Source organism: Syngnathoides biaculeatus, chromosome 23, assembly GCF_019802595.1.
Source record: "Syngnathoides biaculeatus isolate LvHL_M chromosome 23, ASM1980259v1, whole genome shotgun sequence".
In the NCBI taxonomy this organism is placed as follows: domain Eukaryota; kingdom Metazoa; phylum Chordata; class Actinopteri; order Syngnathiformes; family Syngnathidae; genus Syngnathoides; species Syngnathoides biaculeatus.
Genome location: NC_084662.1, coordinates 16,537,386 through 16,551,727, shown reverse-complemented (window position 1 = coordinate 16,551,727; position 14,342 = coordinate 16,537,386). Strand labels below are relative to the sequence as shown.

General features: G+C 45.2%; 4 protein-coding genes across 6 annotated transcripts in view; 2 read left to right on the top strand and 2 right to left on the bottom strand.

Moving 5' to 3' along the window:
* Positions 1–2,773, top strand: part of LOC133496833 (cytochrome P450 2K1-like) — a 5,977-nt gene extending 3,204 nt beyond the window's left edge. The window contains exons 7-9 of the mRNA XM_061812863.1: positions 64–248; positions 992–1,133; positions 1,224–2,773. Coding sequence (XP_061668847.1) covers positions 64–248; positions 992–1,133; positions 1,224–1,402 — 506 coding nt within the window. The 3' untranslated portion in view covers positions 1,403–2,773. The remainder of the gene's footprint in view (positions 1–63; positions 249–991; positions 1,134–1,223) is intronic.
* vash2 (vasohibin 2) overlaps positions 1–3,091 on the bottom strand; it is a 24,566-nt gene extending 21,475 nt beyond the window's left edge. Inside the window, exon 1 of the mRNA XM_061812866.1 lies at positions 2,988–3,091. The gene's annotated coding sequence lies outside the window, so the exon portion shown is untranslated. The remainder of the gene's footprint in view (positions 1–2,987) is intronic.
* Positions 2,906–10,220, top strand: LOC133496831 (cytochrome P450 2K1-like). Of its 3 annotated transcripts, none has more exons than XM_061812861.1 (9): positions 2,934–3,291; positions 4,387–4,549; positions 4,625–4,774; positions 4,846–5,006; positions 5,207–5,389; positions 5,862–6,000; positions 6,192–6,376; positions 6,891–7,032; positions 9,101–10,220. In XM_061812861.1, exons 1-9 carry the CDS (start codon positions 2,968–2,970, stop codon positions 9,298–9,300), a joined length of 1,647 nt encoding a protein of 548 aa, XP_061668845.1. In that variant the 5' UTR covers positions 2,934–2,967; the 3' UTR covers positions 9,301–10,220. The 3 variants fall into 3 exon arrangements, with proteins under 3 accessions (XP_061668844.1, XP_061668845.1, XP_061668846.1); XM_061812862.1 differs by lacking the exon at positions 2,934–3,291 and adding an exon at positions 3,373–4,312; XM_061812860.1 differs by having other exon boundaries at positions 2,906–3,291; positions 4,387–4,774.
* On the bottom strand, positions 10,153–14,342 carry LOC133496834 (uncharacterized). Its single transcript, XM_061812864.1, has 7 exons — positions 14,002–14,342; positions 12,749–13,042; positions 12,209–12,634; positions 11,968–11,981; positions 11,793–11,858; positions 11,540–11,623; positions 10,153–10,426 (listed from the first exon to the last, which is right to left on the bottom strand). The coding sequence occupies exons 1-7, from the start codon at positions 14,186–14,188 to the stop codon at positions 10,343–10,345; spliced, it is 1,155 nt and encodes a 384-aa protein (XP_061668848.1). The 5' UTR covers positions 14,189–14,342; the 3' UTR covers positions 10,153–10,342.

Here is a 14,342-nt window from a genome sequence, read left to right as displayed (position 1 = left end):
AAGACAAGAAGCAGCCCTGATGTCCTATGCATCAGAACCTGAAGGCCTGGTTCTCTCCTGTAGAAAAGGTCCATGAGGAGCTGAGCAGAGTGATCGGGGATCGTCAGGTCCACGTAGAAGACCGCAAGAACTTGCCCTTCACAGACGCTGTCATCCACGAGACACAAAGGCTGGCCAACATTGCACCCATAGCCATCCCTCATCGGACCAGCCAGGACGTCACTTTCCGAGGGTACTTTATCAAGAAGGTAAGACAGGATACACTAAAATCTTCTCTTGGACTAGAACCTATTGTGAGAACAAGTACCTTATTTCAGGTTTAGAAGTGTATTTTAAGATTACAACATTTTCTCTGGACTGTGGGCACCAGAAACCTCTCTTTGGAATCATACCTTCTCTCAAGACTAAAACCTTTCCTTGGGACTAGAACCTTCTCGGTATTACAGCCTTCTTTTGTGACCCTAAATTTTTCTCAAGACTAAAACCTCTTGGGACTAGGACCTTCACTTGGGAATAGAACATTATCTCGTAACTTCTCTTGAGATTAAAATCTCCCAGAACCATAACTTCACTTGGCCGTTGTACCTTCTCTCAGGATTAATAAATAATATTGGGAATAGAACGTTCTCTCGGGACAATGTTCTCATAGAACAAGAAACGTCTCTCTGGACTAGTGATTTCTCAATGGACTAAAACCTCTTAGGGCAAGTGTATTCCCCTGGGTCTTCAACCTTCTCTTGGGACAAGAAACTTTCCCTAGGGACTAGTAACGTCTCCTGAGACTCAACCTATTTAAACGACAAGCTTCTCTTGGAACTAAAACCTTTGAGATTAGTATTTTCCCTCCCCACTAGCACCCTCTGTAAGAACCAGATCCTCCTCTTTGGACTGATACCTTCTGTCAAGATTATAATCTTCTTTTGGGACTAGAACCTGAAATGAATACTGTTCTTATGTATATGTGTGTGTGTGTGTACGTGCGTGCCCGCAGGAAACAACCGTCTACGTCCTCCTCACATCAGTCCTCCACGACGAAAGCGAGTGGGAGAAGCCGCACTCCTTCCATCCCGACCACTTCCTTGACAAAGATGGGAAATTTGTCAAGAATGACGCCTTCATGCCCTTCTCAGCAGGTGGGAAATTAACACACACACACACACTCATACTCCCAAATGCCAGAAAAGTCTTGCTCACCGCAGCACCATCTTCTGGTTGTGGTGTAGGTCGCAGGGCTTGTCTAGGAGAGAGTCTGGCCCGCATGGAGCTGTTTCTCTTCTTCGTCACGTTGCTGCAACATTTCAACTTCAGACCTCCCCTTGGGGTCTCCGAGAACCACCTGGACCTGACCCCTCGTGTGGGCTTCACACTCAGCCCGACCAAACACATGCTGAGGGCGCTTTGACTGCACGTGAGCGCACACTTTCAACTGAAGAAGACGCAAGTTGGCTTTTCAAGTGCATTTAATAAACAAGTCAAGGTGAAATACACAGACATTGCTATTTCAAACTAATCGGGATTCAAACACAACAAGACAAGACAAGGAGACGATAAAGAGGAAGTGATGTCTAGTTTTGTTGATTTGTTAATCCCATCAGGAAATGGGCTGTGACTGACTATTGACATTCAAAATAAAAAGTTGTCAAGCGGCTAATTCGGGAAAATCCATTGGTGATTAACAGCCTAAATCATCATTTGGTTCTATGCGCAGCATATAATCACATTAAAGGCTTTTGATTTGATTGATTTTGATCAGTTATGTTTTCAATTACATTCTTGTTGGTTTAGAATTTTTTTTCCCCTGCTACATCATTTGAATGGGGGGTGGGGGGGAATTCTGTAATCTGGTGGACAAACGTGAATATTTCAAGGCAGTTTTCAAAATATGACGTTTTTGGTGACGCAAACGTTTAAAAATATACAGTATGACAATGAGTAAATGAAACCCCATCCATCCATCCATCCATCCATTTTTATAGTCGCTTATCCTCACAAGGGTCGCGGAGGCAGGGTACACCCTGAACTGGTTACCAGCCAATCGCAGGGCACATGGAGACAGATAACAGTGGCACTCACAATCACACCTAGGGGCAATTTTCCAATTAATGTTGTATGTTTTTGACATGTGGGAGGAAACCAGAGTGCCCGGAGAAAACCCACGCAGGCACAGGGAGAACATGCAAACTCCACACAGGGAGGGCCGGGATTGAACCAGTGTCCTCAGAACTGTGAGGCCAACGCTTTCCATCAGAGCCAGCGTGCCACCTAAATGAAACCCAAAAGTGTAAATTGGACTTTTTTTTTTTTTTTTTTTAAAATCGGACATTTTTTGTCAGTTATAGAAAAATGAAACATAGAACATTTCATTGTTGGTTGCTAACGCAGAAAAACACGGGAAAGGCGAGGATGGCGTTTTTTTTTCTTCCAAGTCAAACTTGACGGACAGTTTGCCTGCTTTACTTTACCTCATCATAGGCAAAAAAAAAACATGATAATACCTGTATTCCCACAGCTCAGATATGTAATAATATGTATGCATTAAAAAGATGCGAGACGAGCAGTGTCAAACACATGGCCTGTGGGCCAGAACCGGCCACTCAGGGGGTCCAATCTGGCCCATGGGGATGGAGAACACATTCAATGCTATTTTTTTTTTCATAAACTGCTACATCTTAAGTTGTTATGTATACATTCACAAAAGGATGCATAGCTGAATGTGGCACGCTCAGTGATTCATAAAACTGTTCAAATCATTTTGGGTAAAAAAAAAAAAAATCCAAACTGCTCATACGATTTGCAACAATATAACAATGAATAAATGTGAATATTGTCTGAAAGTATTTGTAATTATTTGCACGAAAACAACGAGGAAAAAACCCGAATAGCTAAGATTTACGTATTTTTAAGACACAAATATTGTGGTCAGGCCCGCTTGAGATTTAACGGGCTGAATGTGACCCTCGAACTGAAATGAGTTTGAGACCTCTGACCTATAATTTCGCGTTCCGCCCTGTTGTGGGTTGGGCTTGCGGAGAGGTCGCTTTGGGACAGGAGGTGGGGGCGGCAGTCGACTTCACTGGGCTCCCAAGCATGGACGTTCCGGACGCGTTCTCCCCGCTGACCTCCAGCTCCGTGCTCGGCTCTGTGCTGGTGCTGCTCCTCGCCTACGTGGCCTGGGCGTCGGCCTCCGGCTCGAAGGAGTCCCGCCGGGAGCCTCCGGGGCCCAGGCCGCTGCCCTTCCTCGGGAACCTGTTCCGTCTGGACTTGCACGCACCGCACCTGACCCTCCTGGAGGTGAGTGGCTCTTTGCTCGCACTCGCACGCGCGCGGATAACTGTTACGCGCTCTGGAACCCGGAAGTACAAGTTTGTTTTGTTTTGTTTTGTTTTTCATGTTGTTCGAACGTGGAGTGACGAACTAGTAGCGTTTGGGTGACCGATTCCGAACTCACTATCATTCACTCATTCCCTACTCCGCAATCAATATTTGAGGATTTTTTTGGGGTGGACTTTGTATTCCACAGCCTTTATTTCGAATCGTAACTTACTTCATTCGCTTCGCCTGACGACCTGGACCGCCTAATTTGTGCACTTTTGGACTCGAGCTTCAGTTCCACCCTTTTGGTGTCTTTCCAACACCACAAAGGTTAAAAATTAGCAATAACAACACACCGAAGTACACTTATGTGCAATACAAGCAACGCAGGAAAAGTACACAGCATCATTTGCATAAACACTCTCGGCCATACTGGATTATTTGTACATTCAATAATATTTGCAGATATGTGCACAATGTAAAAGTGGTGTGACGTCTGCATCACAGTTGTTTCGGCGTTCGACTCTCAGCTCAAATTCCAAAAACAGATTTTAGCCGTCCATTGTTTGCCTATGGATAGTCTTAGAATCACATAATTCACATTTGTTTGTGGTCCAGATCGCGAAGATAACCTAATCTTGAAACAGACTATCAGACGGACTTGTGTTTTTTCATTTTTTTTGTTTTATTCCTGCATAACCCTATCCATATAAATCTTCCATTTTCCTTAGATGTGGCCTAAAAAGTTGATAGTAAATAAAGAAAACCTCCACGCAATGACAACGTGACTGTCATAAACAACTCCGATCTCAACACATTTCAAATCTCTCACACACACTGTGTGCGAAGTGAGAGGGGGGGGCACTGCTTCCCTTCACGATGTATCAACTTGTCTGGTTGGAGGAAGATCAATTCTTCTTATTTGTGAAAAGCTCCCGTCTCCAGCTTTTCCTTGACACCAGAACAAAAGATTGCGTATACGACCAGCAGAGCGCCCTAGGTGCAATTGCATTGTTGTTGTTTGGTAATTGTGATATGTACTTTTAATTTGAAATACCATCTCCCTGGTTCAAGATGTCCAAGAAGTACGGGCCAGTGTTCACCTTCCACATGGGGCCAAAAAAGATCGTGGTCCTGACCGGCTACAAGGCGGTGAAGGAGGCCCTGGTCCAGCACGGGGAAACGTTTGGTGAACGAGAACCTCTAAACACTGTCAAGGAGTCCAAGCTGGAGCATGGTGATCATACACACGCTTCAAGTACGAAGTGTACCCAAGCACAGGAAGTGAATGTTAATGTGTCACTCCCCTCAGGTGTCCTGTGGACCAACGGAGAGTCATGGAAGGAGATGCGTCGCTTCGCTTTGAGCAACCTGAGGGACTTCGGGATGGGAAAGAAGGCGTGCGAGGACAAAATCATTGAGGAGTGTCAGCATCTCCTAGAAGTCTTCAGGAACTTCAGAGGTGAGGTGATCCACGACTGCCGACACCAAGGTTCAACTGGACAACCAATCAAGAACCGGCTATCGTTACAGGTGAAGCGTTCGACAACAACCAGCCGATCAACTACGCCGTGTCCAACATCATCTGCTCATTGGTTTTTGGCAGTAGGTTCCAGTATGATGATCCCGCTTTCACGGCCATGGTGCAGCGGAGCAGCAGGAGCGTTCAGATTGTGGGCGGTCCATCTGTGCAGGTGGATAGAACGCCAATCATCAATTGACCAAGATGTCACTAAATTTAGTACAAAGATTGTAAATCATCCCAAAATAGTAAACCCTCACAATTTATAGGGGATTGGGACAGAGCCCTGGTGGAACTACGCATAAAATTGACACCCCTGAGAGACACCCGTGGGTGTCTGTGAGATGTGTGTGAAAATGTTCTCTTCACCAGTTGTACAACATGTTCCCGTGGCTCGGGAAGTGGTTCTCCTCTGCGAGAGAGGAGCTCCGCAGTCTAGGTTTGGCCAACCGGAAGCAGGCCACAGAACTGATCCAGCATCTGAAGGAGACCCTCAACCCGGAGAGCAGCCGAGGCTTTGTGGACGCCTTCCTCATCCGGCAGCGGCGCCAGGAGGTCGCGCAGCACACCGCCACCAGTTGAAGTTTTATATCAAGCATCACATAACATACAATGTCTAACCCAATTATAACACACAATGCAAAATGCCATAGACAGTCTAACGAAACGAGCTGCAATAGTTATTACGCTTTAAGCAACAGATGTGTGAACCCAAACTGTGGTGGAATACATATATTGAGAAAATATGATAATCCTCACAGGCATATATTCTTTATCCTCCACAAAGACGGTATTACTGCAGTTTACTCAGTCATTTATTTGTGAAACTCTTCTTTGTTTGTCTCGGTATTGGCCAATGTGCGGACACCAAAAGGACCTCCACAATGTGTGCAAACAAATAGCTTTGAGTTAAGAGCAGCACCACAGAAATTATTTCACTTATAAGTCGAAGCATTGTTATTAGATAGTGAGTCACGATTGAATAATCAGGAACAAAGCTAATTTTGTGGCTTTCGTTGGCACGCAGGAGTCCGGGGACGTGGGTCACTTCCACAATCCGAACCTTCTGATGACCGTCTCCAACCTGTTCGTGGCCGGCACAGAAACCACCTCCACTACGCTCAGATGGGCGCTCCTCTTCATGGCCAAGTACCCCCACATACAAGGTGTCCAGACCAGTTGTTTTCCAAGACTGAAACTGAAATGTGAAAAAAATCTGGATTTTTGATCTTCTTGTCACTTTTCATTTCGGGAATTTTGAAAAACGAAAGTACAAACAATTACAAATGAGCAAGTATCATGTAGTTGGGTGCCGAGCCTTTTGCAGTTCCAACATTTAGTTGATGTGAACCCTCAGACAAGGTCCACGAGGAGCTGAACCGGGTGGTCGGAGATCGACAGGTCCAGGTGGAGGACCGCAAGAACTTGCCCTTCACCGACGCGGTCATCCATGAGACGCAGCGGCTGGGCGACATCGTTCCCATGGCGCTCCCTCATCGGACCAGTCAGGACATCACCTTCCAGGGATACTTCATCAAAAAGGTCAGCATACTAAAAAATGTTGCGGTGGCAAACGTACTCGGATTCTGAACTTACTCTCTGTAGTGTGAAAATAAAGTCTTCACACTTCTGCCTCGCTCTGAGGCAACATGCATGCACTCAGGGCCAACAATGAGGCACTACAAATCAGCCAATCGAAAGGGGAGATGCATTTTCTGAGTGTAGGCATATTGCGCGTACCGGTAGTTAGCTAGCTAACGGCATGTTGCAAGCATACTAGATAACCGCTGATGCTGAAGTGGAGTGGAGGAGGGACAACTAATGGGAGGCTCAAAAGTGTGTCACTGAACACCGTCCCCCCCACACACCTCGAAAATATCTGGAAAACTGAAATGGTGAACAGTTTAACACTAAAAGGTTCAAAAATGGTTAAAAAAATACTCAAAGTATCGCTACCTGAAAAATCTACTTGCGTAATTACAGTAACTTGCAAGTTTTTTTCTGGTTTTTTTTTTTTTTTTTTTTTTGGGGGCGGGGGGTCCCCACTCCACCGTAGGGGACGACAGTGAGCCCTCTGCTGACATCCGTCCTCCGGGACGAGAACGAGTGGGAGAAGCCGGATTCCTTTTACCCTCAACACTTCCTGGACAAGGACGGCAAGTTCGTCAAGCCCGACGCCTTCATGCCCTTCTCAGCCGGTAAGAAAAAAAAAACCCACGAATTCAAAATGTTTTCTTGTTGCTGAGTGATTTGGTTGATTACCCGCTTAAAGGGCCACTGTCATGAAATGCATGATTTTTAGTATGTTAATGAAAAAACGTCAGCCGACATGGACCCATGCGTTTTTTTCACTACATAACAGGATTTTGGCATATACAGCTTTTTGTAACTCCCGCTATGAAAATCCTCTCGAGGGATTTGTTTTCAAGAAGAAGCAGGAAGTGACGTACGGGGCAGGAGCGCCCTCCAGCGGACTCGTATGTTTCTATTAGTTTTACTTGCGGGAAAGTAGCTCGTTGTTCCTTCGTGTTTGTCAAAATGCCAGCTCGTTGCATTGCTTGAACACTCGGGAAGATGGAATCGCTCTTCATACTTTTCCAAAAGATCCGATTTGTCGTGAAAAATGGATTGCACGGGTGCAATGGAGGAGAGGTTCGTGGGTTCCAAATGACAGGTAGGTGTGTATATAGCTACTAAAAAAAAAATAATAGTTTGGGGCGGACCACGTAATCGGTCTCTCATTACGTAACAAAAGATCTGCGTACGTATGACAGGCGTGCTAAATGTATTGACGTGCGCGTAGGACGGCGTCGGGCTCGCCGGCAAAGGCTGCTGCGTTGCCTCGCCACCGAAGTCTGCCGCGTCGGCTCGCGGACGGCAGCAGCTATGAACAACTCTCCCGAGAATGGTTTACTCAGCCGCGTGCGACGACAATGCCGTAAAGCAGCCCGGCTCGGCTTCGTGATAAGCCACCCCAGCTGAGGCGCCGTGTCCGCCAGTCACGGCTTCGGCGAAGGCTGTGTGTCGGACTCACGGACGGCGGTGGCTCTGAACAACGCTGTTGACAATGGCACACTCAGCCGCGTGCGACGACAACGCCGTAAAGCGCCCCGGCTCGGCGGTGTTGTTCATCGCAGACGGCAGCTATGAACCACACCATAAAGCGGCCCAGCTCGGCACCACCCTTGTCGGCCGGGGTGGCTCGTCGCGGTGCCAGGCCACGATGGCTCATCTCCGCCGCGGAAGTGGACGGGACGGGGAGGCGGTTTGGCCGTGATCGCATATCATCTGAATATGGCTCGACATTTTTCATGACGAACCGGGTCTCTTGGAAACTTATGAGGGGGAAAATCCTTCCTCCCGAGTGTTCGAGCAATATCCAGCAATGCGACGAGCCGGCATTTTGACTAACACGAAGGAACAACGAGCCATCTTCCCGCATGTAATAGAAAAAAACGAGTCCCCTTGAGCGCGCTACTGCACTTCCTGCTTCTTCTCGAAAACAAATCCCACCAGAGGATTTTCATGGTGGGAGTTACAAAAAGCCATATATGTCAAAATCATGTTTTGTGGCAAAAAAACAGATGGGTCCGTACCGGCTGCCGTTTTTTCATTATTAACATACTAAAAATCATCCATTTTATGACACTTGAGATTTAAATATTTCATGTTACTTTTTCGACTTGTTTGGTAAATTTCTTTGTGTTTGTTTGGTGAGCTTGCTTTTCATTTATTTAATTCACTCAGTTATTTAGTTAATTGTTATATGCCGAGAGAGATTTTAGCCCCGATATTGGCTCGGTTAGCTTTCGGAAACAATTTTTTTAGATCAGGCCTCAATAGCGCTACTTTTCCAAAATGGAAATGTCTAGCATGTTTCTTCTAATTAACCAACTTGAAATTAAATTTGCATTAAAGTCCTGATGTGTTGGTCGTCTGCTACCGCTTTTGGCTAGTCAAGGCGTAATATTCATTCTTTGATTGGTTAGTTGCTTGTTAAGGCATTAGTTAATTGTTGGGTTAGGGTTACCCAAGAAGATGCTGTAGGGCACAGCTCACACTCAGATGCTCACACTGCCAACCCAACCTCATCTCACTGAAAAGGCACACATCCAACACAAATACTAATAAAGTTAACTGAGTTATGAGCTTGGACATGGAATGAATAAAACTCATAAGTAAAGGTATCGCTGTATTAAAAAAAAAAAAGGGGTGGGGGGGTTGGAAATCCTTTGCTGACAGTACCATTTGCTGGTTGTACCACAGGCCGTCGGATTTGTCTGGGAGAAAGTCTGGCCCGCATGGAGCTCTTCATCTTCTTCGTCACTCTCCTGCAGCACTTCCGCTTCAGACCTCCACCCGGGTTCTCCGAGGACCAGCTGGACATAACCCCGCGTGCGGGTTTTACGCTTAGCCCGACCGTGCACAAGCTCTGCGCCGTCGCCGTTAGCGGGCTAGCTGGCTAAGACGCTAATGCCGTGCGCCTTTTTTTGGGGATTGGGCAAATCATCGCAACTGATAATTATTGAACAAATAATAGGAACATTTCCCCACTCTCCCTCATGACTCTTTGCACAAATCTGTAATTATAAAGTAAATGCTGATTGATAGTTTGAGATTATTATTGAATAAAGATGCGCATTTCAATCAGTTCCCACAATTAGCTCTGACAAAGGCTCCCCTTACCCAGGAGGCATAAAAAAAGGCTGTGTCTTTGCAAATGATTGATAAACTTATGAAAATGTTTTTCCCCCCTTAAGAGTAACCGTTTTTCACATCTGTAAAAGTACAGTACATGAACAGCGAATGTAAAAAGTCTACACACCCATGTGAAAATTCCAGGTTTTATAATCTAAAAAAAACAGACTAAGAAATTTTTAAACATTTTCCAGCATTAATGTGAGTCACTGGCCGGTCTCTCAATTTTTTTTAATAACTTTTTTTTGTTTTGAATCAAACTCACTTGGCGCCACGACTTCTTGCCTACCTCTTGATTTGTTTACTTTGGAATCAAAAGTCCATAAAACAAATCTCATGCGGTTCAAAGATCGCCTGCTGTGTTTTTTTTCCCCATTCAACGTTAAACATTAAGCATGATCCATCTAAAAGTAAGTTTCTTTCGGTTTGTCCCGTTAGGGGTCGCCACAGTGTGTCATCTCAGATGAACAGACGTATTTGTTTGGCACAGTTTTTACACCGGATGCCCTTCCTGTTGCCTCTCAGAGAATGGAGGCCCCAGTGGGATATGAACCCACAACCCCTGGTTTACCAACCAATGCTCTAACCACTGAGCTACAGGGCCTCTATCAAGCATGATCCATCTGCTCGCTGATTTTTTTTTATGAATAATGATGTTCACACAATTTCAGAATAAATAGTATCATTATTTCTTGTCTTTCCACCTCAGTATCACCTCAAACATTCCATGTGTGTGCGCCAATGACGTGCTGTAATATCAGCACTCCTTCACTTTAAGATGACAACTAATATCTCTTCCCGTTTATCTTTTCATTGGCTAACGTCTTGGTCGGGCGGGCTCCTGCCTGCCACCCTGACGGCCGCGTAGGTCACGACCTCTTCCTCCTCCTTGACCTGCACAGCCACAAATACACAGATGTGAGGCAAGTTTTTTTTGGAGGGTACAGCATTCTTTGTCAGCGCCCCACTACAGCAGTGCCTTAAGCGTTTTCGGGGATGATTTTAACTGCTTTATTTGTATAGTATATAGCACCAGTGTCAAACACGAGGCCCGGGGGCCACATCTGCCCCCCCATGTGATTTTATGTGGCCTATAAAGGCATATCTAGTCTTTCAACTTCCATGATTCTCCTGAAAATCTGTACCAAAATTTCAAAGAATCGCAGACCATAAATGATACCATTGAGATATTACAAGCATTCGTGTTAGCAAACATCAACAATAGTTGGGAAAAACTCATTACCCTTGATTTCTGATTCCAAAAACAGTTCATAAATCGATGGAAAATCTGATGAGGTGATGAAATATCATAAGTCATAATGGCCCTCGAGGGAAACCGGAACTACAATGTGGGCCCTGACAAAAATTTGTTGGACACCCCTGGTATCTAGTATAGTATTAGTACTTGGGTTTCACACAATACCAGGTTTTTCTTTTTTTATTTTACACCATTTGCAAAAAATGGAAATGTCTCCTTTTGCATTCAAACATTCTCATTGCGCAGGGAGATTATTTGCTCGCGAGTATTGCTGCAGTTTGTATGTGTTGCTGCTCCATGTCTGTTCCAGTACCAGTTGTTAGAAGCGTTAGAATTAAAGAATGTATGTAAATTTCTATTTGCACGTCCAAGGTCTTTTGCAAGGCTAAAATTGAGGTAGCAGTCTTTCATGACACAAAATGTTAGTTTTGTTGACTATTTTATGGTTTTATTCCCTTTCCTTTGTTTTAAGGGTCCATTTTAAAATGGGCTTCAAGTGAGAAAGCCACGCAAAAAAAAGAATAAAAAACAAAACCACAGGGGTCAATGAAAAGAGAAAAACTATCAAATGACAAAACACAAATGATCCAATTTAAATCCCCAAATAAAAGCAAAATGGTGAAAAGAAAATATTTATGGGATGGATGTTCACCAGGACAACTAGAGGTTAAATAAATGGGCCTAATTGAATGAAACAAAGCAGTAGTGGGCATAAAAGTTGAGGACGAAAAGACGTCTGGACCACTTGCCTGTTTTTTGGCTTTGTCCTCATTCTTCTTCTTAACGTTCACAGTAGCGTAGGTCACACCGAGCTCCGTCTGATCCGGCGCAGCCTACTTTTGGAATGACAAGACAAACTGAAGTGTGACATTTTTTGCAACGTTATCTTACTTATTCGATGTGTTATTAATCGAGCAGGAAATATTGCTATAGTGACAACCAGTCTGCTTTTCATATAGACCACTCATCTTTTTTTTTATTTAAATATACGTATTTTCTCACCTTCTGCTCGCTATCTTCCTTCCTGTTGTTGTAACTGACGCTATCATATGTCACGTTGTTGTCTGCCTGCAGAACAACCGGAAAAGGTCGATTCAATGGTCAACTTTCGTTCGTACTTTGGCAACTGTAAGATGACGCTGTTGTTGCCCTTTGATACTTTTCGTACAAGACTTACGTGTTTGGAGGAATCTGAAAAGGAAAACAATTACAACAATTAGTCATCAAAAAGGAGGATATTTCCCACTCTGGCACAGGGGAGAAACTACAGCGAGACTCCCCCTCTCAAGTCGTTACACAAATTATTTGGATCTGCATGGGAGCTGTGTCGTAAGTCAAAGCCAAGCACATAAAATACAGACGTACGCTCCAATAGGTGAATATGATTGACATTATTGATTGTGAAGTGAGTTTCCTACCTTGGGCTGCGTTTCTTCGCGACTTCATTTTGACCAAGACGACGGCCACGATGACGAGCATCAAAACAGCGACAGCTGCCCCGATGATGATGATGAGCAGGTTGCTGCCAGGCGGTGGACCTCCAGGACCTTTTGTGTTCACCTCTTTGATGATAGACGCGTAATGGGCCTGGACCTTCACGCCATCTTTATCCACATACTGGCACGTGTATTTCCTGCTACGGCCAGAAGGGAGTACTCTGAAGAAGGACAGGCAGTTGCTCTGCTGGATGCCTTCCGGGGAAAGCTCCTGGCCTTCATCATCCACCCAGTAGAGTTTCCCTGATCCACATTGGCATTTCACACTTGCGTAGCAGGCCAAGGTGCACTTCAGGACCACGTGGCCCTCTTCCACTGCATCAGAATCCGGAGGAGATGATGACGTCACTGCAGGGAAGAAGGCGACAAGTGAGCGTGATTTTTCCAAACGCAATCAAAATCACACACTTGAGTTTAGACCAAAAAAAGTTGCACATGGAAGAATGCATTTTGACGGCTCACATGTCATCACAGTCAACAAAACGTCGACTGAGAGCCTTTCACTCTGTTGACACGAAAAGAAACCAGCATCGTCTGCCTCCAGCCGGTTAATGACGAGCGAGCAGTCGTTCATCAGGGTGAGGCGTTGACTTCTGGGTGAGGTGGTCAGCACTCGGCCATTGTCCGCTTCACGTACCAAAGCGCTCTGGTCCCGACTGTACAACCAGGACAAGCCAGAGCAGGAGGACCGGTTGCAGGGCAGAATGGCCACGTCCCCCGCCCTGGCATAGACGTACGTGAACTGGCCCCGAACGACTGTAAGACAACACGCTGGCACTCAAACACAGAAAAGATTTTTTACACTTATGCTGTTATGATACTCCAAGTGGGCTGCGACTTACTGGCGACCAGTTCAGGGTGTAGCCCGCTTTCCCCCCTAAGTTAGCTGGGATAGACTTCAGCCCTTACGTGACGCTTGTGAGGATAAGCGGCTTAGAAAATGAATGGATGGATACTCAAAGTTACATTTCCTTTTTCCCCCCTCTGATGGGAACAGTTCAGTTGACATTCTTTAACTTAATTGTGGAAATGAAGTTCTGGATGGCAGAAAATCCTCTCCGGTTAAAAGATAATATTTTAGGTGTCGGTTCTGGAGCCCGCTGGTTTACGGCCATGCTATCCTGAGAACGCCTGAGGCCAAAGGTTTCCAGCTGCGCCACCGTGCCGCTGGGCATAAGTCCTTTCACCTAATTTTCACGCCCAGGCTTAGGTCACTCATATCAAAAATCATCTCTCACCATTAAAATTAAATGTCGTTAATCTGTTCCTGCTTTCTCAAAATACAAACTTTTTGTTCATCTAGATAGCATTCTATAATTCCTAAAAACATGCGAAAATGAGTTTGCTTGTGTCTTGCAAAGGTGGCATGAGGGCTCACTCGTATCTCAAGGGACAATAGCGCTTGTGTATGACAGCTGACGCATGCCACTCGTTTGGCTCCTTTTCCTTCTTTCTGCCATCCTAAAGCGCAACTAAGTTGCTAACCGTGCTGGGGAAGCGTCCCGTTTGTGCCCACTTTCCGCCTGTTTACCGCCTAGAGAAGCGCACACACTGTTTGGAGTGAGCAATTAAGGTTAACGTTGCTTAAAATAGCTAACAATGCTAATGCTAATCATCGTTGTCCCTGTCTGTGGAAGTGAAGGTTTGACAACATTTACACCCTCCCCAGAAAAAGAAATGAAATAATTATGAGATGAATCTTGAAAGTTGATTACCTTCAAATTGAAGCAGGAAAATGAGAATTAATTCCTGTGCGGTCATCTTCGGTGAGCGAGTTGAGGTTTTGGTCCATGTCATTATTTGCTCTTTGTGGTCATTTGTTGAAAAGAAAGAGAAACAAAAAACAAAAACGAATAAAGCCCGCCCCTCTACGTACACGCCCACACTTGTGCGGTTTTGCATCACTCAGGTTGGTTCTGCATTCGGTCGTTTGAAACGTCCGATATTTCACAAGCAGCCCAACTGAGGCGCAGCGGCGCCATTTCAGTCTTGTTCATCGCACCACGATAGTGACCAAGGGAGAAGTGAAAACAGAAGTCGATATTTCCAGATAAAT

Coding starts and splice junctions, on each gene's coding strand:
- LOC133496831 (XM_061812860.1), top strand. CDS start 2,968: ATGAGTTTGAGACCTCTGACCTATAATTTCGCGTTCCGCCCTGTTGTG. Junction 5,390..5,861: donor TCCGGCAGCGGCGCCAGGAG/GTCGCGCAGCAC, acceptor GTTGGCACGCAG/GAGTCCGGGGACGTGGGTCA. Junction 7,033..9,100: donor CTTCATGCCCTTCTCAGCCG/GTAAGAAAAAAA, acceptor GTTGTACCACAG/GCCGTCGGATTTGTCTGGGA.
- LOC133496834 (XM_061812864.1), bottom strand. CDS start 14,188: ATGCAAAACCGCACAAGTGTGGGCGTGTACGTAGAGGGGCGGGCTTTA. Junction 12,635..12,748: donor TTTGTTGACTGTGATGACAT/GTGAGCCGTCAA, acceptor TCTTCCCTGCAG/TGACGTCATCATCTCCTCCG. Junction 11,624..11,792: donor AGGAAGATAGCGAGCAGAAG/GTGAGAAAATAC, acceptor TTCCAAAAGTAG/GCTGCGCCGGATCAGACGGA.